The sequence below is a fragment of the Dipodomys ordii genome, unplaced genomic scaffold (assembly GCF_000151885.1).
Source record: "Dipodomys ordii isolate 6190 unplaced genomic scaffold, Dord_2.0 Scaffold86, whole genome shotgun sequence".
In the NCBI taxonomy this organism is placed as follows: Eukaryota; Metazoa; Chordata; class Mammalia; order Rodentia; family Heteromyidae; genus Dipodomys; species Dipodomys ordii.
This window is the reverse complement of record NW_012267302.1, coordinates 3839087-3861944: the sequence shown is the minus strand read 5'-3', so window position 1 is coordinate 3861944 and position 22858 is coordinate 3839087. Positions and strand designations below refer to the sequence as shown.

The following is a 22858-nucleotide window of genomic DNA, read 5'->3' as shown; positions in this document are numbered from 1 at the left end:
CTTTTTCTATTCAAGGATGATGCTCCACCACTTGAGCCACATCTCTCCACCTCTACTTCAAGCTTTGTGGTGGTTAATAGGAAATAAGAAGGCCATAGACTTTTCTGTCCACGTTGGCTTTGAACTGTGATCCTCAGATCTCTGCCTCCTCAGTAGCTAGTATTAGAGGTGTCAGATGTTGAGGAAGTAATGCACTTAGAAGGAACAGACTAGAAAGTAAGTCACTGAAATCAAACTAACACCCACTAAGCAATTTCAATGCACCTACTCAAAGACTAGCATGCAAGTAAGCAAACTGCCCACCTACCCAGCTTCTCAGAAGGTAACAGCCAAGCTATTTAACTTTCCCATCCCCTCTCACCCTGTGTCCCCCAACCCTGCAAATGTGTTCTAAAAAGGTTCCATCCTCAGATCTAGTGTAGAATTAAAAAGAAAAACTTCAAAACTAACATTAAGCCAGGTATATGTGGCAGTAAAACCAAAAATTGGCCTTGGAAAATATGGTACTTTTCCCAACAGCATTTTATTGGAAAAGAGTGTATCAAAACCATCACCTATGCTTTTATTTCTTTAGCAAAAGGCATACAAAATAAAGCCAGCCTCAATTAGCACACCTTGTAAAATAATTTTTAAAAAAACAGAGCTTCCTTTGTCATCATTCTGTGTTTTTCTGTTGTATATCCAAATCATTCAAAAAGAAGATAGACTGTGAAGTTAGGCTGAGACTTTGGGCAGAGACAAAACTACTCCACAGAGCACATTTTTGCAATGGTCAACAGCCAGAAATTTGTTTCACATATTTTTTTATTCATGTGTCCATTCCCTCTAGCTACCCCCCTTTCTCTCTCCATCTTTTCCTCTCTCCTTCTCCCTCTCTCTCTCTCACACACACACACATACACATACACACACACACACACAGAACGTGTTGTCTCTGGAGGTATACAACAATATCTAGAGATCTTTTTTCTTGCTAAACAAAGCTTTACATAGAAATCATCCAATTTCTCCTAGATCCACATCTAATTAAAGCAGGTGGAAGTTTCAGATATTATTTGCCCCCTGAAAACACAAAAGTCTTTTCCCCTCAAAAAAAAGATCCCACACCTGCACTAAACTAATTTGTAGCTTCATCAGAAAGCCCATTTTGACTGTAATCTGTAAATAAGTGACTCCTTATGTATAAATATTTTATATTGCAAATTGATTTCCAAATGTAATGTACAAAAAGAATGACCACACAAAGCAGTGTCCAAGTACACCCAGTGTACAGGACATGGTAGTACAATACCCTGGAGAACTGAACTCTACATAAGGCTGTATATGATTATCTGCTGCCTCTAACTCTCTTTGTGCCACATTAGAAAGCTATTGACTAGAATCTTCAGGAAGAAAAGCTAAACAAGTCTCTGCTTTGCTAAACTATTGACTTTTCAGAGGAATAACCTAGTGTTCAACAAGGTTGAATATGAATGCTGGATACTTATTTAAAAAGAAAAAAAATCTGTCATGTCCTAAAAGTATTGAATTTTACTTTTGGGTAAAGCTAGGGTAAGATTTTAAGCATCCAGACCCAAAAAAAAAGGTTCTGATTGCTAACCCTTATGCTGCGTCAAAAGAAACTTTCATCAAGAAAGAAAAAAAAATTTGTGTCTAAAACTTGTGAGAAAAAACAGGGCTATGATTGGACCCCAAGTCTCATAACTGTTTCTGCCTGAGCACTGTGAATGGCAGTCACATTACAAAGACTAAACAAAGAGCACATATGCAATAAACACCATCAACCAGGGCTCCAGGCAGCACAGAATAAACTAGCTCCAAATGAATGGGCAGTAAGTGAGACCCTAATACAAAGTTTCCTGCAAGCAACCTTGAGAATGTGACAGCCAGGACCCCAAGTGTCACTGGAGAGCAGCAAAGAAGGAAACATGGGCAGGACCCTTTCTGGAGCTAGTCTCTGAGCTCTCCAATACTACCCACTTTTTTCTCTAATCTTTTCCTTAGGTACCAAGAGATAAAAGTACAAAACAAGATGAGATGGGGCTGGACCAAGTGAAACATGCTCACTTCTTCCACCAAGCCATCAACACAGAACTGAGCAAATTAGTATGAGGTATACACATATATGTGTGTTTATATATATACATATATATATGGCCCCAGATGTACATCCAGCAAAGACTTGTTAAAGACTTAAAACAAGGGCACAGACACACACACACACACACACACACACACACACACAGACAGCCAGACACACACACACACACACACACACACAAAATGCTGTCTTTTACCAGAGCAATAGCTGAGAAGAAAAAACTGCAACTCCTCAAGCGGTAGCAAAAGCTAACTCTTGTCATGCCTTAGCTGCAGCCATCGGTTTGATGTAGCTAAATTAACAAAATGTTCCCTTGGCATTTAAATTCCTCTTTTTCCTTTCTTTTATCCCCTTGCAAGCTGAGTAGGGGGTGAAGTGTAATAAGCCAAAAGACAAAGCAACTTCAAAACAAAATCAGTTATTTGTAAACAATCCTTTGGGGCTTCTTCACCTCCTCCTTCTCTCACCCACCCCCCCCCAAAAAAAACAACCCTGCCAGATATACCAGGAAGCCAAGTAAAGATAAATCAATTAGCTTGCTAATTTCTCCCCTCTCATTTATTTAGCTCTGCACTGTATTTGTCGTAATTGACTACAATTATGTTAATTACTAACTCCAGTATAATTACTATATTTATTGTCATTGAGCACGCGATGTACCCACAGCAAAGCTGGCATTTGTCGGGCATCAAAAAAGCAAACTGTCGAGAGGTGATTCTCTGTAAACTGGCGGATTGTGGCTTCAGCAAATGAAAGGGCAGAAGAGATTTCATGCAATGTTAGTTTGAAAGCACCGGTTCATTAAGGATATTAATTTTCTGATAACTACACATTTAAGCATGACATACTAGTACCGGATCTACAGGATTTTGCAATTATTAATGCGTGACAGTTTCAAATGCTAAGTGAATCAATTAAACAGCAGCATTCACAATTTGAGAAGAGATAACTGCTTCATAACTACCTAAGACTACAATTTTCACATGACAAAAAAGAGCCATTGAGGCGCCTTCAAAACCTGACAGGTCAAGAAAGAAGTTTGAAACAAAAGCACCTTACAGCCATCATCTCCCCTCTTTACATGTCAGATCAACTTTGCTAGTGTCTCCCCAGAACCAGCATCACATGCCAGCTGCCACAAGGTGATTTTTCATGTCTTGTCAAAGAAATCTTTTATTCTATTTGCTCTGCATTAACATGTTACATTTATTGATCAAGGGTCTGTTCGGCAGCCACAGCAGGGCACTGAGCTCTCCATGCCTACCGGGCTTTGATGTGTCAGTGACATTCCAGCCCGAATAATGCACATACTAAATGGATTTAATGCAGAAATGTGTTTGGGCCTGACAGTTACATTAATAACAGCCCCTCACACTGATAAATATGCAATTGCTACTATTAAGAGTTACCCAATTATGGGGAAAATATTTCTCTACCTTATAACTAAAACCATCAAGGGTGGGGGAAAGAAAAGTTTTAACAATGGTACATTTTCTTAAAACACTTCTCCAGTGGCAGGCAGCAGCCGGTCATGCGGGGGTTAACACCTCTTCTGTTCTCCCCCCCCAATTGTTTTTAATAAGGTCTTGCTTTATCTCAAGAATGGTTGGGGATTTTTTTTTTCCTTTTAAACCTCTTGTTGCTCTTCGCTGTTGTACCCGTCTCTAATTTCCTCAGAACCAGAGAAAAAGCAGACACCCAGGAGACCAAAAAAATGGGGCTCTGCATAAAGTCAGAGAGAAGTTTAAGAGAGAGGCAGTGCAGAGGTGGGGGTACATAGCTGATCTCCATGATGGTAAACCTGGAGAATAAACCTTAAAAAAATTCTTAAATGAAACCTAAACATGTACGTGTGTCTCTTATTTGAAAGCCTAAGTGGCCTTGTGCTAGGGCAGTGAAGTGGGTAGGGGCAAAAGGAAAGCTGCGTGGAGGACACTTTTCATTATCAAACTCTCAGCCAGAAAGAATTTGGAATTATTATATTTCTGCAATTAAACAGACACCCAGCAAAGAGTAAATGGTTGGTTCCTCTTTCATCATAAAGGAGACTGAGCACAGCTCTAATCAACAGTATGGCCTCAGAGGAGAGGGAAGAGTCTTTCCAGATCGCAACTGTGTGAGTATGAGAGAGTCCAAGTGTACACTTGTATATACACACGTGCGCATACACACACACACACACACACATGCATGCATGCACACACACATGCACACCACCTCTTCTTTTCCTTCAAACCCCAATCTCCAGCAGTTACCTGACTCAAGGTCCACTAGTTCCAAGGATAGAACAAATGGTCTGGCTATGGCAACTGCTGATCCATTTTTCCTATGACCATGACCTTGGATCTGAGCCAAGCTTCACAACCCAAGAGGAGAAGAAAGAAGAGAATGAGTTTTTGGGAAGCTTTCCTTTCACCTCCAAGCCTACCCAAGCTTTGATGAGAAACTGCCTTATCAAACTTTTTAAACTTACAAGGTTTTAGAAATAAAGCATGAGGAAATACATGTGAATAGCTCTGGAACTGCCAAGAACTTGAAGGTGGAGCAGCAGGATCTCCTTCAACCCTACTATGATGACTTCTACCAGCATTTAGTGATTTAACAAGAAAAAAAAAAAACTTTTACAGCCAGGAACTAATGGCTCATGCCTGTTTACAGCCATTCAGAATCTGAGGATCACAGTTCAAAGCCAGCCTGGGCAAAAAAAATCCATGGGATTTTTATCTCCAATAAACTACCAATAAGCCAGAAATGGAGTTGTAGCTCAGTGGTAGAGCTATCAGAGCTGTCCTTGAAAATAAAGAAAAAGCTCATGGACAGCACCCAGACCCTGAGTTCAAGCCCCAGGACTGACACACATAGAAAGTATTTTCCCCTCAATGGGAATGGAAGTTATGGTGCCAACTTTTACCATTTGAAGCCATCTAGACTAACTATGAGTTAAGGTCAGACCCTGAGGCTATTTAATCTCAGGGCTCCCATTTTAACCATGGGTATTCTTGTCCAAACTCTATAGTTTCTGGAGATTGTTTCATTTGTAAAGACAGATAATAAGAGCTATGCTTTCCAAATGTTATTAGGAAGACTACAGAAGATAACATATGTAAAGAAGTACTTGAGAAACCAGGTGCCAGTAGCTCACACCTGTAATCCCAGCTACTGAGGAGGCTGGGATCTGAGGATCGTGGTTAAAAGCCAGCCCTGGCAGGAAAGTCCAAGAGACTCTTATCTTCAATAAGCTACTCAAAAAAGCTGGAAGTAGCATTGTGGCTCAAGTGGTAGAACATTCACTTTAAGTAAAAAGATGCTCAGAGATAGCACCCAAGCCCAGAGTTCAAGCCCCAGGCCCAGAAAAAAAAAAGTACATAAGTAGTTAAGTGCTAGGTAATGCTGGTAATTAGTAAGAAAACAATCATAATCATTAAAGCTATTTGTCCAAGCAGGTACTGGTGGCTCACACCTGTAATCCTAACTACTCAGGAGGTAGAGACTAGAGGATCATGATTCAAAGCCAGGTCAAAGAGAAATGTCTGTAAGACTCTCCTCTCCAATTAATCAGCCAACAAAAAGTCTCAAAGGTCTCAAAGGATTTCATCCTGCCCAGTGTCAAAGCACCTTAGCCACCTGAACAGAGTGGAAGGTCACATGACTGGTATCACTCACATGCACACACATCCTCAAAACACAGATCAGGGCAGTAGAGCAATGAGGCCCAAGGTCCAAACAGAGCAGTGATAGAAACTTGACAATGAAAGGAAAATAAAAATCAAGATTATAGAGGAGTAAAATGGTTGAGATGTAAGATAAAAGGTAGCATTTGCCAGGTCCTGGTGGCTCATGCCTGTCATCCTACCGATTCAGGAGCTGATATCTGAGGACCAAGGTTCAAAGCCAGCCCAGGCAGAAAAATCCATGAGACTCTTATCTCCAATAAACTACTCAGAAAAAGGCAGAAGTAGCACTGTAGCTCAAGTGGTAGAGAGCACAAAGAGGCTCAGGGACAGCACCCAGACCCTCAGTTTAAGCCCCAGGACCAACAAAAAATAAAAATTAAAAAAATGGAAAGGCAGTATTTAAGTCTAGAAACATTTTCTGCTAGAGGCAAATATAACCTCTATGAAAGCAATGGAAATTTTTTTTTAAAAAAAAAAACCTTTCTAAATGATACCATTGCAGACAACATTGACATTCAGGAGAAAATGAACCTTAGAAAAGCTCTGTGGTCCCATAATAATTCTCTCCAACTGCCCACCACTTCCCAAGCCTAGTCCTGCCCACTGCAGCCCAACAGTGCTCTTCCTTCCAAATATGATCATACTGGTTCCTATGTTTCCACAGTCCAAGGAATCATGCCAGAAAGTGCCAGAAGTAAAAAAGGATCAGGTTTTACTACTGAGACCCTGAATATTACCTGTCAAGTTATTGTCCACTTTGCATTTTGATGGTAGCTGCAAACCCCAGCATGGCCAATGATATTCTTGAACACACACACACAGACAGAGGTTTTAACAGCATTGTTTAGCTTAGGACCATTCAAGATTTATCCATGCTATAGAATTATGATGACAATTCACAAACAGTTCATCTTTGCAAATTCTATCTTTGCCACCTATACCTCTTCCTCTCAAAGATTATTGATGGGAGCTCTATTATCTCCTCCACCCAGTGTTGCTCTGTCCCACAGATGACTAGGTCATTTGGCATGTGGAAATCAGTACAGACAAGACACATGGCTGCAAAGATGCTATTTAATGACTCACAACCAACAGAATATGACCTATTCTCTTGACAATCTGGGTGGGAAATTCTGTGTCTTATTCTACCTGAGTGAAATATAAAACAGTGGATATTCTTGGCTGGCAGAGATTCAGAATACAAAATACAGGGACAGTTGGAAAACTTAATGTGTATGTATTCATTAGGCTGGGCTAGGTTATGCTGAATTAACAAATAATACCAATGTTTTACAACATAGATTTCTCACTCAAACTCTGTGTCCAAAATAGGTCAGCAGTAGGTTCTGCTCAATTACAGTTAAAAATCCAAGACTGATGCTGATGATAATGGAAGACGAAGTAGCAAACTATGCACCAGGTCTTAAAGCTTCTGGCCAGTGGTTATCCCAAATGATACGGAGATATGAAAACAAAACATGTGCTAAAGAAGAGGAGATTTACCAGAGAGCAAAGTGGGTCAAGCCTGGGCTCTGAGCCTTGCTTATACCATGTTCTAAGTACTGAGAATAGCCATACCTATTGAAGACCTTTTGTATCCCAGGAAGTTTAGTGGGTAAAATACATACAGCACTTACCATTTCAGCAATTATACCAAGGCCAGTATAATACTCAGCAAGATTTCAAGCCTTGGTTCTTTCTTTACACTAAACATTTTCCCAACCCATGTGAAATTTACCAGGTTCAATTCCACCAAGCGGTTCACAACATGAACAAAGAAAGTATGATGTGTCTGTTCTTGAAGAAGGTGACATCAGTATGCCAGGTGACCTCTGGCAGCTGTGAGGAGAGGCTGTTAAATGCACAAACTCTTCAGTTCTATCTTTGTATCCTGGCCAAAGCCAGGAAAGCCACAAGCAAGCTCCCACATAGAGAAATTTTCTTCTAAGCAATTCCTCACCCAGTGCATTTATCAAAGTGAAACTAAATAAGATGAGACTGCAAATAATTTAATTTTTAAAATGTAAGCTTTCTGTTGCCATAGATCAATTAAACTCTCTTGCTTTTATTGCCAGATTGACATAGGCATATTTATCACTGTTTGCCACAGGAGTTCTGCGCTGCCCACTGTATTCAACAAGCTAAGTAGGCAATCCACTCAAAACCATTCAGAGCCCTGGGTAAAGGGAATTGGGCCAGGGAGGACAGGGCCCTGCCCTAGTCAGAGATGAGGTATCAATGCTGGAATAATTCATTAAAAAGCTCTCTCTGTCTTGAGCACAGAAACCAACACTGGCTAAGGCACAAGATTCTCTTTACTAATCTGCAAGGTAAAATATGAAGAAGTTTGAAGAAGAATTTGGGCCAATGGACATCTGTGTACTCTTGGTAGCAGAAATAAGTATAACCTTTCTAGAGGGCTAATGCCCCCCCACCCCCCATTTTGTCTCTATGTGTTTGTTCAAAGCAAGTAGAGACATACTCATTAGTAATTATTACAAGGATATTTATATTAAGAATTCTTTATAAGAGTAAAAAATCTGAAAAAAGCCTAAATGTTCAACACCAAGACATTTCTTCTTAAATATTGAAGATTGTGATATAAGCCTGGCACCAATGCCTCGCTCCTGTAATCCCAGTTATTCACAAGATCTGAGGCTCCTTGTCTGAAGTGGAGACTTCCCTGTACCAGCAGGAAAGTCAATGAAATTCTTATTTCCAATTAACTTCCAAAAGCCAAAAATGGAGCAGTGGCTCAAGTAATAGAACACCAAGCCTTAAGGAAAAGAAGTTATGAGATGATGTCTAAGCAAAGTTCAAGCTCCAGCATAGGCATGTGCACACACATGTGTGCACACACACACACACACACACACACACACACATCCATACAAAATTGTGATATAGTAACTATATTTTCCCAAATATTCCCAACACAGTATGAACAACAGCATTTTTAAATAGCACTAAAAGGAGGCAAGAAGGAGGTGTAGAAATGGAGGAAGAGTGAATAAATGCAGTCATGATATGCAGTATATGCTATGAAGAAAATGAACTATGCAACTTGTAAGCAGGGACAGGAGGAAGAAAGTGGTAGAAAGCAAAGGAAGGAGTGACATTGTCCAAAAAGAATTATATTCATTACCTTACTTATGAAATAACCTCTATGTAAAACATCTTAAATATAAAAGTACATTTTTAAAAAGAAGCCTGTAAAAAAATAAATAAAAATAAAAATAGCACAAAAAGAGTAGGAAGACAATATAATGTTTTGGGTTTTAGTTTTGGTTTTGGTTTTTATTGTGAAAATACTGTACAGAGGGGTTACAATTACATGGGCAAGATAATGAGTACCTTTCTTATCAAGCATTGTAACCTCCTCCTTTATTTCCCCTTCCCATCCCATCCTCCTCGTGCCCCCAACCAATTCACCCTCCCCCCCCCCACCAAAGTTGTAAAGTTCGTTTTTGACATAACAACTTGTACATCTCATTGTTGCATGGGTCCACCTGTATCCCTATTTAAACTATTTGTTTTTCCCCTTCCCTTCCACAAAACAATATAATGTTAACAATGGTGATTTGTAGTTGGCAAGACTACCCATGATTTGAGAGGAAGAACATTTCCTTCATATTTTTCTGAGTGCTCCAATATTTCAACATTGTTGATTTTATTGTTAAAAAATGATCCTCAAAAATAAAGATATTAAGTATAATTTTACACCAATATGGATCATTAATGAATACGAATGCAAGGAGCAAAATGTCACTCTTCCTGATTATTACATGATTAACTTCCTAAATCCTCTATCCTCATTCCAATGTGTATGGCAGGAACCTGACCCTGGAAAAGTCACTCAAAAAGCTGGCTCCACTTCAGTCACTATAGCTGACCTGGTTCCCAGCCCCAGACTCAGACCCAAGGCTGAAAGGGCAAAAAAGAGGGCCATTTGGACCTTTTAAGGGAGACAGAATTTCATTTGAGCTTGTTTTCTTGTTTGGCTTTGTAACTTCCATCCTGACAGGGTACACACTAGCTCCTATGACTTTAATTTCTGCCAAGGCAAAGTCATTGAAACAATACAGCCTGAAATCCATAACCTTCTGTGTGAAGAGGTGAGCAGTTTATTACTGGACAACCCACTGAACAGAGATAGAATCACTATACTGGACATTCATACAAAAAACCCTGAGGTATAATAGGAAGGAAAAAAACACATAGAATTACTTCAAGCAAAAGTTCAAAGCTAATAAATCCATAAGCCCTCTTCCCACCCACATGAACAGGTGGCCAAAGGGGAATATATAGAGCCCTTTTATGAACGAGTTTAACAGGGATGATGGTAGATGGCTACATATGGTTGGTAAGACAGCAAAGAAGGATGTTCCTGGTGTGATTGGTAGAAACCTAGTGCCTTTTACTTCCTCAACAAGAAGTAAACACAAATCTGGTCACATAAGAAATTCACCAGAACAGATCCATAATAAGCAGGGAAATTAAAAAAAAGTCATCAAGGAAGCTACAATGCTTGATAAGAAATGTACTCATTATCTTGCCCATATAATTGTAACCCCTCTGTACAGTATTTTCACAATATAAATAAATAAATAAATAAGTCATTAAAATTTTCCCAATGTGCTGAGTGCCAGTGGCTTATGCTTGTAATCCTAGCTACTCAGGTGGCTGAGATCTGAGGATTACAGTTCAAAGCCAGCCTATACAGGAAAGTCCATGAGATTCATTATGGCTTAAATGGTAGAGCACTAGCTTTGTCAGAAAAGCTCAGGGACAGTTCACTCACACTCACACACATACACACACACACACACACACACACACACACACACACCCTCCCCCCCCTCAAAAACCCAAGACCAAATGACTTCCCTAGTAAACATTCCCTAGTAAACTTCCCTGCCAAACATTTAAAGAATTAATGTCAGTCCTTGTTGGATCTTCTCAAACAAAAGAAAAGAAGGAATCACTTACATGCACATTTTATAATGCCAGAATTACCTCTGATACCAAAACTAGATAAGGACATCACAAGGAAGAATACAGCAGGCCAATATCCCTGCTAAACATAGGTGTAAAAGTCCTCAACAATTCTAACAAACTGAATTCAGCAGCACATTAAGGCTCAAATAAATAAATCAATAAATAATGTACCACATTAACAGAATAAGAGATTAAAGTTACATACTCATCTCCATAGAGGAAAAGCATTCAACAAAATTCAACATCCTTTCATGATAAAACTGTCCAACAATTTAGATACAGAAGAAATATAGTTCAATGTGATAAAGACCACAGATGACAAGCCCACAAAAAACATCACACTGACTTATAACAAACCAAAGGTGTTTCCTTTAATGTCAGGAGTAGAACAAGGGTTCCCACTCTCAATACTTCTGTTTAGTATAGTACTGAAGGCCCAACCAGAATGATCAGGCAAGAAAAAAAAAAGAAAGAAAGAAATCAAAAGCATCCAAATTGAAAAGAAGTGAAACTGTCAGTTTGTAGATGACATGATATGATAGAAAAACATGAAGGTTCTACAGAAAAAATGAGTATAAATTCAGAACCACTGCAGAGCATAAAAATCAACATAAAAATCAGTTGCATTCCTGCACACTAATAAAGAACTACCCAAAAAGAAACAAAAAACAATCCCATTTAAAATAAAATCTAAAACAAAAGCTACTTGGGAATAAATTTAATCAAGGATGTGAAACATTTATGTACTGATATACAAATATAAAATATATTTATATAAAAATATAAAACTGAAATACAAATATAAAACACTGATATAAGAAATTAAGGAAAATACAAATAAATGGACAACCTGTATTTGTGACTCCAAACAATACTGTCAAAAGAGCCTTACTACCTAAGTGATCAACATAATTGATGCAACTCCTATCAAAATTCCATTAGCATCTGAATTAGGGAAGGGAAGGGGAACAACAAAATGGTGAGACAAAGGACAAGGGGGGAACCAATGCAACAGCGATACTCACAAGACAATATGTTGGAAATGATCTGTACAACTTGCAGGGGACAAGGGGAGAGAAAAAGTAGGAGAAAAATGAGGGGTAACAAGTTAGACAAGAAATGTACTTATTACCTTACTTATGTAACTGTAACCCCTCTGTACATCACCTTGACAATTAAAAAAGAAAGAAAACAGAAACAACAACAAAAAATTCCATTGGCATTTTTCACACAATTCATACGACTACTTAAGACCTCAAATAGTCAAATCCATCTTGAGCTAAAAGAACAAAGTTGGAGACATCATATAACCTAATTTCAAGATGTACTAAAAAGCTATAGTTTTATTTTTAAAAAAACACACAGTACTGGCATAGAACAGTCACATAGACCAATGAAACATAACAGAGGATCCAGGTATAAATCTAAGCATTTACAATCAACTGGTCTGACCAAAGACAAGACAAAAGGGAAAGTCTCTTCAATAAATGGTCTCAGGAAAACTGGATATCCACATGTAGATAAATGAAATTAGACTATTATATACAAAAATCAAATCAAAATTGATTAAAGCTGAAATATAAGCTCTGAAGCTATGAAAGTACTAGGAAAACATACAAGGAAATAGTTTCTTGACACTGGGTTAGGCAATGATATTTTGGATATGACTTTAAAGTACAAGCAATTAAAGCAAAAATACACAAATAAGGTTTTATCAAACTAAAAAGCTTTTTTGTTTAGCAAGGACACATCATTAGAATGAAAGGCAATCTATATAGTGGGGGAAAATATTTGCAACCAAATGTGTTAGTCAGGATTGCATTGTTGTAATGAAATACATAAGACAACAAACTTATAAAGAAGAAATGTTCATTCTGGCTCACACTTTTGGGGCTTTCACTCCATTGGCAGTTGGCCTGGCTGCACTGGATCTTATGGCAAGGCAGCACATCTTGTAGTAGTGTGTGACAAAAGAGGCCCATTCACCTCATGGCCAATGAGAGAAAAAGAGGGAAAAGAAGAAAGAGAGGGAGAGAAATAAGTTGGAATGGAGCACACTAGAGTCCCACACTGCTCTCTAAGGGCACACCCCTAATGACCGAAGACCTCTCATTGAGTCCCTCCTCTTAAATGTCCTACCACTTACAAACCCCATCACAGGGCTGGGAACATAGTATCTGGCTGGGAATGTGGCTAAGTGGTAGAGTGCTTGCATAGCATGCATAAAGCCCTGGGTTCAATTTCTCAGTACCACATAAACAGAAAAAGCCAGAGGTGGCACTGTGGCTCAAGTGGTAGAGTGCAAGCCTTTAGCAAAAAAACAAAAGACAGTGACCCAGGACTGCCAAAAACAACAAACAAACCTAGCACCATCCATTCTACTAAGAGGTTAATACTCAAAATGCAAAAGAAACTCAATAGCAAAAAAGCAAGTAACTTATTTTAAAATGGGCAAAAGACCTAAAAAGCACTTCCCTGAAGAAGTCAAACAAGTAGCTTGCAGATTTATGAAAAAACTGCTTAACATCACAACTATCAGGGAAACAACAACCTAAGCCACAGTGAGATACCATCTCTCACCTATGAGAATGGCTATTGTCAAAAAGATAAAGACTAACCAATGGTGACAAAGGTTTGAAGACAAGGGAATCTGCACACTATTGATGTGAATGTAAGTTGATATAGCCCTGGTAGAAAATAGTATGGAAGTTCCAAAAAAAAAAAAGCATCACCATATAACCAGCATTTACAGTTCTGGGTACGCATCCAAAGGAAATGAAGTCAATATGAGAAACATTTGCATTCCTGTGTTCATTGCACTATTCACAATAGCCAAGATATGGTTTCAACCTAAGTCTCCACTGAAAAATTTATGTATTAACAACAAAAGTGATACTTATACTTACACACACTGGAATACTATTCACCTGAAAAGGAAGGAAACCTTGACGTTATGACAATATGGATGATCCTGGAAGACACTATGCTAAGCGAAATAAGACAAGCCCAGGAAGACAAATACTACTCCATACACACATGGGATTGAAGAAGTCCAATTGCAGAGGCTAGGAATGGAAAAATGATTACAGAGGTTGGAGATGGATAGATGTGGTCAGTTATTGGAAATGAGTAAATTCTGAATAACTTACTTACAAAACAACTCAAGAGAGAGTAAAGACTTAAACTTAATGCACCAAATTGTATCTTTGCTCACTTCAAAAAAGGTTAACCACATGAAGTGAGAGGTATGTAAATTAGCTTAAGCATATTGGCCATTTCACAATATATGTGGAATCATCACATTGTACAACACAAATATAGGCAATTCTTAGTTTTTAATTATACTCAGTAATGCTGGGAAAAGGCATGAAATTCATGTGCTTGTAGTTGCATGGGACTTCTTTGGAAAACTCCACCAAAACTGAGTGACAGTAATTAAGAGTTCAGAGCAGAAGTAGAGGGGGATAAAGGGTACAGGTATAAGGGAGAATCTTGTCTCACTGTTTGCAACTTCGATCCTTCTAAAAATATGCTGTTTGCACTGTTTAATTATTCCAAGATGACATATGTTGAACCTCTTGTGCAGGCTGATCACAACTTACCTTGCCAGTAAGAGGAGCAAAAAATGTTTATTGCTCTGTTTAACACAGTATCTTTTTTCAGTTTTTCTTTTATCTTTATTAGCATCCATTAGTTGTACAACAGAGGTTCATTTTGACATGTCCATATATACACATAATGTACCATGATCAGTCACCCACCCCTCCATCACCCTCCCTCATCCCTTTTCTTCCCCTACCTCTCCTCCTTCACAAACCAATCCCCACAACCTTCACTGTTCAATTTTCACACATGTTCTGAAAGATTTTGACCATATTCACCTCCTTCACCCTTTTCCATTCTACCTCCTGGCTCCCACAGTACCCACAGAAGGAATCTCTTTTATAGTTCTGTCTTTCATTTTTATAGGGTATGCTAATTGTTCAAAGGGGTTTCACCATGTTATTTCACATGCATACATAGTACTTTAATCAGATTGGCTGATTAATGTACTTTCTCTAGCCTCATTTTTCTAGCCCCTTTTTCTAGCCCATTCTTTAGCCCCATTTTCCTCTATTATTCAACAGCTCTTAGTGAGTTACTTTTTTGCTATCATCATTCACAAATGTCATGTCTTCAGTATTGTTCACCCTCTAGTAATATCTTCATAATGGCTTTGGATGTGAAAAGGAAGGCTGCAGAGGAAAGGAGGGTAGAGGGTTAATGTTTCCCTATACAATAAAGTGAGAACTTTGTGTTTCTGAAGATAATTATGGAATCAGAGAAAGGAAGTAAGAGAGAGTGAGGGGAAAATATACAAAAGGTCTGGCCCTACATAATGAGGATTGCAAGAAGAAATTATGGCACCAAAATATTTCCAGAAAAAGAGAGGTTCTAAACATGCCTCCTACTGTGTGCTATCTTGTGTCTCTCTGTCTCTGTCTCTCTCTCTCTCACACACACACACACACACCTGAACTAAGGTCAATCTATGCCACACAATGACACATAGAGCTTCAAAGAATGGAGTGTGCCAAGTGGGGTCACATCAATTGCCAGGAAGAGAACCACAGATGAGAGGTAAGTGTCAGAGCAGAGAGCTGTGATGAATTGGGGTACAGTGCAGATTTGCCTGGGAAATATACTCTCTGCAATCCTACGAAATTGTGGGTGGAGACACTTCTACAGAATACTAGACAGAGACTCAATATTTCACTTGGATATCCTGATCTCTGAAGCCTAGCAAACTTGGATCATGTATCACACATCCAAAGTAAGTTACTGACTCCTATCTCTTTCCTTCTCCATGTTTTCTCTCCTTCAATAGTAGCTAAACATCTAAACCATCTCAAGATTTTGATCTGGCTGATCCTCTGATACCCAAGAGAAACAGTGATGCCTGCCCTGGCTCCACAATTAGGCAAATAAAGAAAGTCAAAGATGATTCAACCCAATGTACCCTTGTCAGGTGAGACATGCTTTCCTCCACTCTGATCTTTTAATACCCTTCAGCTTAATCAAGCCCTAAATATAAACTTCTTCATGCATCCCTGCCCCAATGTAGCTACAGACCAACGTGAGATCAGTCACATGGTGACCACATCACAGACAGAAACAGATTCAGGAGCAAATGCCTCCAACCCAACACTACCAAAACTTCTCTCCTCTCAAAAATAAAAAATGTCAGACTTTCTTGCTCTCCCTTTGAATCCATATTACACAGATCTCTCTCACTGAATTGTCTTGCATTCAGGGCTCATCTTTTCCTGGAGTAAGTCTTTCCGACATCCAGCCCCTCAGAGTCAAGAGCCCCTTTTCTTCCAGGATATGACAAAGAAAGGTCTGTTTCCTCAGTCCTGACAGCCCTGTCCCAAGACTTATGCCCACTGACACATTTCCGTACAGCGCCCAGGCTCACCAAACCCACATCCTGGCTTCCATCAGCCATTTATAAAGCAGCCACATCCCTAAGCCACAACACCCTGAGCCCTTGAAGGCTAATTCTGTGGAAGAAACTCTTGCCCCAGCAAAAGAGCCTTTTGCCTGAGCCCAGAGAGGGGAGCTATCACAGCCTGAGCTGTCCTCAAGCACTAAGACCACAAACCATCCTTCATCTCCTTAGAGGCAGAACCTTTTTCTGCTTCCTCTTATCCTTGTGTATTGACCTTCCATTTCCACATCTTTCCAAAGATACACAAAGCCTTTGGGAGTCAAGCAGAAAACAGACAGTAGCTGTACTGTTCCCATTTCCCTCAGGATGGACCCCACAAAGCGGGGGGAGGGGAGCAGCCATTCATATCTAGACATTAACCATTAGGCAGAGACACTCTGCCAATTTACCTTAAATTTACATTCTCCTCTTCTAACCAGTGCCTTATATTGCCCTGAGTGGTGGTGTCCATTCTCCTTAAATATTTTTGAGGGGAGGGTGTGTGTGTGTGTGCGTGCGTGTGTGTGTGTGCGTGCGTGCGTGCACACGCGCGCGCGTGTGTGCATTCTCCTTAAATATTTTTGAGGGGAGGGTGTGTGTGTGTGTGTGTGTGTGTGTGTGTGTGTGTGTGTGCGTGCATGTGTGCATTCTCCTTAAATATTTTTGAGGGGAGGGTGTGTGTGTGTGTGTGTGTGTGTGTGTGTCCTGGAGCTTTAACCCAGACCCTGGGCACTGTCCATGAGCTTTTGTTCTCAAGATTAGTGCTCTACCACTTGAACCACAGCTCCACTTCTGGCTTTTTTAGTGATTAATTGGAGATAAGAGTCTCAGACTTCCCTGCCCAGGCTGGTTCTGAACCACTTTAGGATTACAGGTGTCAGCCACTGGCATTTTCTTCTTAAATTCTTAATTCCAAAGTATCCTAACTCAAGAGTTTGGAAAAGACTCCAAGGTCTGGAAACAACAAAGTGTCTGATCACTGGAGGAGGATTTAGGCTACTCATCTCTCCAGGAGAGTCTATCACAAGCAGATCATGCAGATATCCAGGAGGGCACTTAGTGGAAAACAGGCTCTGAGTGGAACCACTTTCAGCACCCTGGCCCTCCTTATTTATTCCACTGATAGCTGCTTTCCAACTGCCTCCTCCTACCCCAGCAACCAAAGCAGCAAAATTCACAAGGTCTTTAAGAAGAACTGAAACAACTGTGTTCTCTCCACTAGAATAATAGACAAGATCACACTTTCCTTTTGCCAAGATGAGAACCATTGTTAGAGTTTCCTTCCCTCCCACCTATCTGCCCACCTCACCCCACAGTGCACCATCAACAGTGTTTGATTCCTCTGAAATGCCATCTGGGAGAGACTGTCTTCACAAATATTTAAGGCTCTGATTCATTAAAAAGCACACCCTACTTGTGATTTAGAAAATGCTTTGAAAGACAGTTATTCTCCAAAAATGCATTCCTAAACATCCTCAGACCACTCTTGCTGGCTCTAGCTCATTCCTTCCCCCAATAAGATCCTAACCCATCTGCACGGGCACCCTGAGAAAGGAAAGGAAGAAAGCAATAGCATAGTGGTCTTATCATGCAAGCCAGCTGATGCTCAAATGCCAGCCATTTCTTCAGCAGTACAAAAAGGCAACCCAAGAAGTTATCAAGTAAAGCCAAACTTTGGGTGGTGATTCCACATGTCTGGGTATGTGTGTTGAATAACAGGACACTCAGTGCAGAGATGGAACCTTTGACTTTTCTCTGCAGGCCCTTATGTCCCCAGGGGAACTGGGGCTCCCAGGCCTGGACTGCATCTTGTGAAGGTTACATACCTCAGAAGGTTGAAGCTCAGATCCAGCCTCTTTGCAAAATGTCCACAGTCCTTGCCAAGGTGTTCTGGAATTTCTCTGCAGTCTTGGCCTATGTAGGACACCTGGAAATTAGATGAAACAGAAACAATGTGGCAAACAGAAATTACCCAGCCACTTACAACCTGAGTCATTGATCTGATGATTGCTTCAGCAAGTTTCCATGCAAGCTTCTAGGCACAAAAAGCTACAGAGTGATTGTTTCATGATCCCATCCGGTTTAGGAACTCTGCCAACAGCTGCCCCTTCCTGGCACAGTTAGCATGATGGGAAACCAATCCTGGCACAATGGAAATTAAGACTGAAATTGGTCAGATTCAGTTGTCCAAAAGAACCTCAGTGTTAGAGCTTGTGGAAGTCATTTCACCAATCAGCCTCTCTGGCTTGCACTGGGGCCTTTCCAACAGCTGCTTCTCTGTGATCCCTCTCCCAACTATCCAATAAGACATAGGTCCCCACAGACACAGCACAGAACTGGATTAAGGAGCGCTTGGCAAGAAAATATCCCCAGACCACTACTCCTGTCACCATTGTGTATAAAATGTCCTCCACACTCACAGTAGAGTTGATTCAAAGGCAACAGGACAATACTATGTGACCACAATTTCTTCTGTGGCTGGATGACATCATTGTCTCCTTAGGCATTCTTTTGATTTTTTATTTTATTTTACCTGTTTATTTAAGTACCTCCCAGGTCCTCTGACTGCAAGATGATTCCTTGGGTTTCTCATGTCTCAACTATCTAGTTTTTTTTTCTTTTTTTTTTCTTTTTTTTTGTCTGTCATGGGGCTTGAACTCTGGGCCTGCGCGCGGTCCCTCAGCTCTTCAGCTCAAGGCAAGCACTCTACTGCTTGAGCCACAGTACCACTTCCCGTTTTCTAGTGGTTTATTGGAGATAAGAGTCTCATGGACTTTCCTGCCCAGACTGGCTTTGAACCATGATCCTCAGATCTCAGCCTCCTGAGTAGATAGGATTACAGGTATGAGCCACCAGTGCCCGGCAACTATCCAGTTTTTGCAATTCATTTTTTTTAGTCCAATGCTGGGGCTTGAACTTGGGGCTTCATGCTCTCACTTCATTTTTGCTCAAGACTGGTACTCTACTACTTGAGCTATGCCTCCATTTCTGGATTTTTTTGGTAATTAATTGGTGATAAAGAGTTTCACAGCTGGGAGCCAGTGGCTCATTACCTATAATCCTAGCTACTCAGGAGGCTAAGATCTGAGGATCACAGTTCAAAGCCAGCCTGGTCTGGCTGATAAGAGTCTAGAAGACTCTTATCTCTAATTAACCACCAGAAAACCAGAAGTGGCACTATGGTTCTAAGTGGTAAAGCACTGACTTTGAGTAGAACTCAGGGACAATGCCCAGGTTCAGAGTTCAAGCCCCACAACCAATCAAAAAAAAAAAGTTTCACTGGTTTGTCTGCCTCTGCTGGCTTTGAACCAGGATCCTCTTCCAAAATTGGAAAAAACAAACCCATATGTCAGAGAGAGCCAATGCACCACAATCCATGATATATTCCTAAAGTATGCTACCTTTAACCCCCAGGTGAAAATTCAGACCTGGTCACCTTTGTGCAGCCTTGATCCTGGCTCCTACAAATCTGCATTCTTCTCCACAGATAAATGACATGAGAATGAGCAAGAGCTGCTCCAGGGTGTTATGTTTCCAAATAAGGAACAAAAATATAGCAACCATCTCATGCTTGGGTATCAGACAGAACCACAACAATGATTCAATTGAACCATGACTCTGACCAATACCCAACCATTGTAGAACTACAAAACATAACATCATGTGGTTCAACCTAATGTAAGCCATAGTGCACCCCAACACCCTTCATTTAATGATTACCTACCTTTCTCCCATGCAATGGGGAAAAACTGTATTCACTGTCTTTCCATTCATACACAAAGTGCACAAAGTATGGTACTAAACACCTACAACTCCAGCACTCAGAAGTCTAAGACAGGAGAATAATGACTTTAGGGCCAGTCTAGGCTACATAACAAGTTCAAGTCTAGCCTGGATTATAGAAAGGCCCCAGAAAAGGGGACGGGAAAAAATGAGGGGAAAAATGGGTAGAAGAGGGCAGAGAGGAAGAAAGAAAACAGGAATTTTTTTAAAAGCTGAGTTTAACAAAAAAAATAATAATAATTTCGGCTTGGGAAAATGAAGTCTAAAAAGGGCTCTACATTCAATCTATCCGTCTCTCCCCTTTAAACATGGGTCATTTAGTGAACTGTGGCTCTAGCCTTGAGTGAAAAAGTTCAGGGACAGCTTATAGGTCCTGAATTCAAGCCCTATGACCAACAACAAAAAAAAAAAAACACAAAAAAGCATGGGTTCCATCTTTCTTTAGAGTTGTTTAGGTAGTACATTAAGTTCTATGTCTAAGATGAACTAGAAAAACCAAAAACCGCTAGGCACCGGTGGCTCACACCTGCAATCGTAGCTACTCAGGAGGCTGAGATCTAAGAATCACAGTTCAAAACCATCCTGGGCAAGAAAGTCCGTGAGACTCTTATCTCCAGTTAACCACCAGAAAACAAAGTGGTGCTGTGGCTCAAGTGGTAGAGCTCTTGCCTTGAGTTGAAGTGCTCAGGAACAGCACCCAGGCCCAGAGTTCAAGCCCTACGACCAATATAAAAAGAAAAACCAAACACCATGAGAAGATGGTAGCTTTAAAGCTCCGATCAATCTCTGAGGAGATTTTCTCAATCAGCAGCTTTATCTAAGTTCACACTGACCCAGGACCTATAGGGCTCACTGGAAAACCCATCCATTCATCCCAACATGTACCCCTATTTTATACATATTATTGTTTCTCAAGAGCTCTGTGATAGCATAGCAGAGAAGGAAGAAAGAGTCTTGGACAGAATGGTCAATGACTAAAATCTATTAGGAATCTGGGTTGTCAAAACTTTTATCTTTTATAAAAGAAAATTAAGACTCCAGAGCCCAGCTCTATGTAATGTAATTTCTTAGTGATAGAACTTAGTCCAAGTTCTGTACCAGGGCTTCTTATTTGGGACCACAAATTCAGGAGAATATGGTTGGATCAACAAAAGTCAACAATGCATATATCATGATGCTTTGGCTTGAAAAGGTATCTTCTGGCTGAGATTAAACTGCCTCTCAGCCCCACACAGAAGGCCCAAGAAGGATGCCAGAGCCTAGGAAAGACAAGAATATTTTCTCCCTTTTTTCTTCTGTGGTTTTCCAAATTTTCTCCATTTTTTTCCTCTGTGGTTTCCCAAATTTTCTCCTTTTTCTTCTGTGGTTTCTCAAACAGCACTACTGAGGATAGCATTCAGATAGATTATTTCTGACAAAAATTTCATTAGCTTTATTATGTGATCTTAGCATAATAGCCTAAAAACATAACCTGCTCCCATTCCAGATATGAAGACTCACCTCCAAAATTTTGCATGAGAAAGAACTTGGGAAGCCATGCTTGGACAACTCTATAGCAAGCCGCAGATTTTAGATGTCAGTTAAGTCCACCAAACTAAGGGCTCAAATCAACTGGAAAGGCTTAAAATCAGAAAGCCTCCACTGCTAGGCATTGAGGAAGAACTAGAAGACAAACTTGCATAAGATGTACTTCTGAAATGTGAAGAGGAAGGGTAGATGAATACAGTCATTATATTCAATGTACATATGTGAAAATGAAACTACATAACTTGAAAGGATGGGTGGAGTTAAGAAAGATAGAGAAAAATGATGGAAGGGATAACATTGATCAAGATGCAGTTGATCAAGATCAGTTTATAAACTGATTTGTTGAATTGAAACCTCTTTGTACATCTACTTAAGGAGGAATTTTTTTAATGTTAAAGAGCTGAGCATTAGTGGCTCATACCTGTAATCCTACTCAGATGGCTGAGATCTAAGAATCATGGTTCAAAGCTAGCCTCGACCAAAAAGTCCATGAAACTCTTATCTCCAATAAACTACTCAAAGAAGGTAGAAGTTGACCTATGGCTTGAATGGTAGAGTGCTAGCAAAAAGTAGCTCAGGGATAGCACACAAGCTCTGAATTCAAGCCCCAGGATAAGCAAAACAAGAGTTAAAGAAAAAATGTGCTTACTCAGCCAGCCACCAGTGGCTCATGCCTGTAATCCTAGCTACTTAGGAAGCTGAGATCTGAGGATCACAGCTTGAAGCCAGCCTGGGCAGGAAACTCCATGAGACTCTTATCTCAAATAAACCACCAGAAAACCAGAAGTGGCACTGTGGCTCAGCTGATAGAGTGTTTGCCTTGAGCAAAAGAAACTTAGGGACAGTGCCCAGGCCCAGAGCTCAAGCCTCAGGACCAGTAAAAAAAGAAAGAACCAAAAGACAGATCTTTCAGGACATCAGGAAGCTTCTTGGCACAAAGACCAACTGATGCAAGAGAAAAATCAGACCAAAAGTAATTTTTTTTTAGCAAAAAGAACAAGGAAGACAGAGATGACAAATCTTAAATGGCATAGAAACAAAGGCATATCCAAGTCAAGAAGTCACTACCTTTAGTCAATCCTAGATTGAGACTGAATTAAAGATCAAACGTTTCACATAATTTGTACCCCAAGATTTTTCACCTTGAGTGGAAAAATGGGAAGGAGCAACCATATCAGACAAATGAAAATCTATCAAGTTAAAAAGATCCCTAGAGGGCTGGGAAGGTGGCTCAGTGGTAGAGCGCTTGCCTTGCATGCCTGAGGCCCTGGGTTCGATTCCTCAGCACCACATAAGCAAAAAGAA

At 40.1% G+C, this 22858-nt stretch overlaps 1 protein-coding gene across 3 annotated transcripts in view; it reads right to left on the bottom strand.

Moving 5' to 3' along the window:
* LOC105992693 (chromosome unknown open reading frame, human C10orf11) overlaps window positions 1-22858 on the bottom strand; it is a 1076746-nt gene that overhangs the window by 1049328 nt on the left and 4560 nt on the right. For all 3 annotated transcript variants that reach the window (XM_013025704.1, XM_013025699.1, XM_013025702.1), the window contains exon 2: window positions 18070-18170. In XM_013025704.1, coding sequence (XP_012881158.1) covers window positions 18070-18170 — 101 coding nt within the window. The remainder of the gene's footprint in view (window positions 1-18069; window positions 18171-22858) is intronic.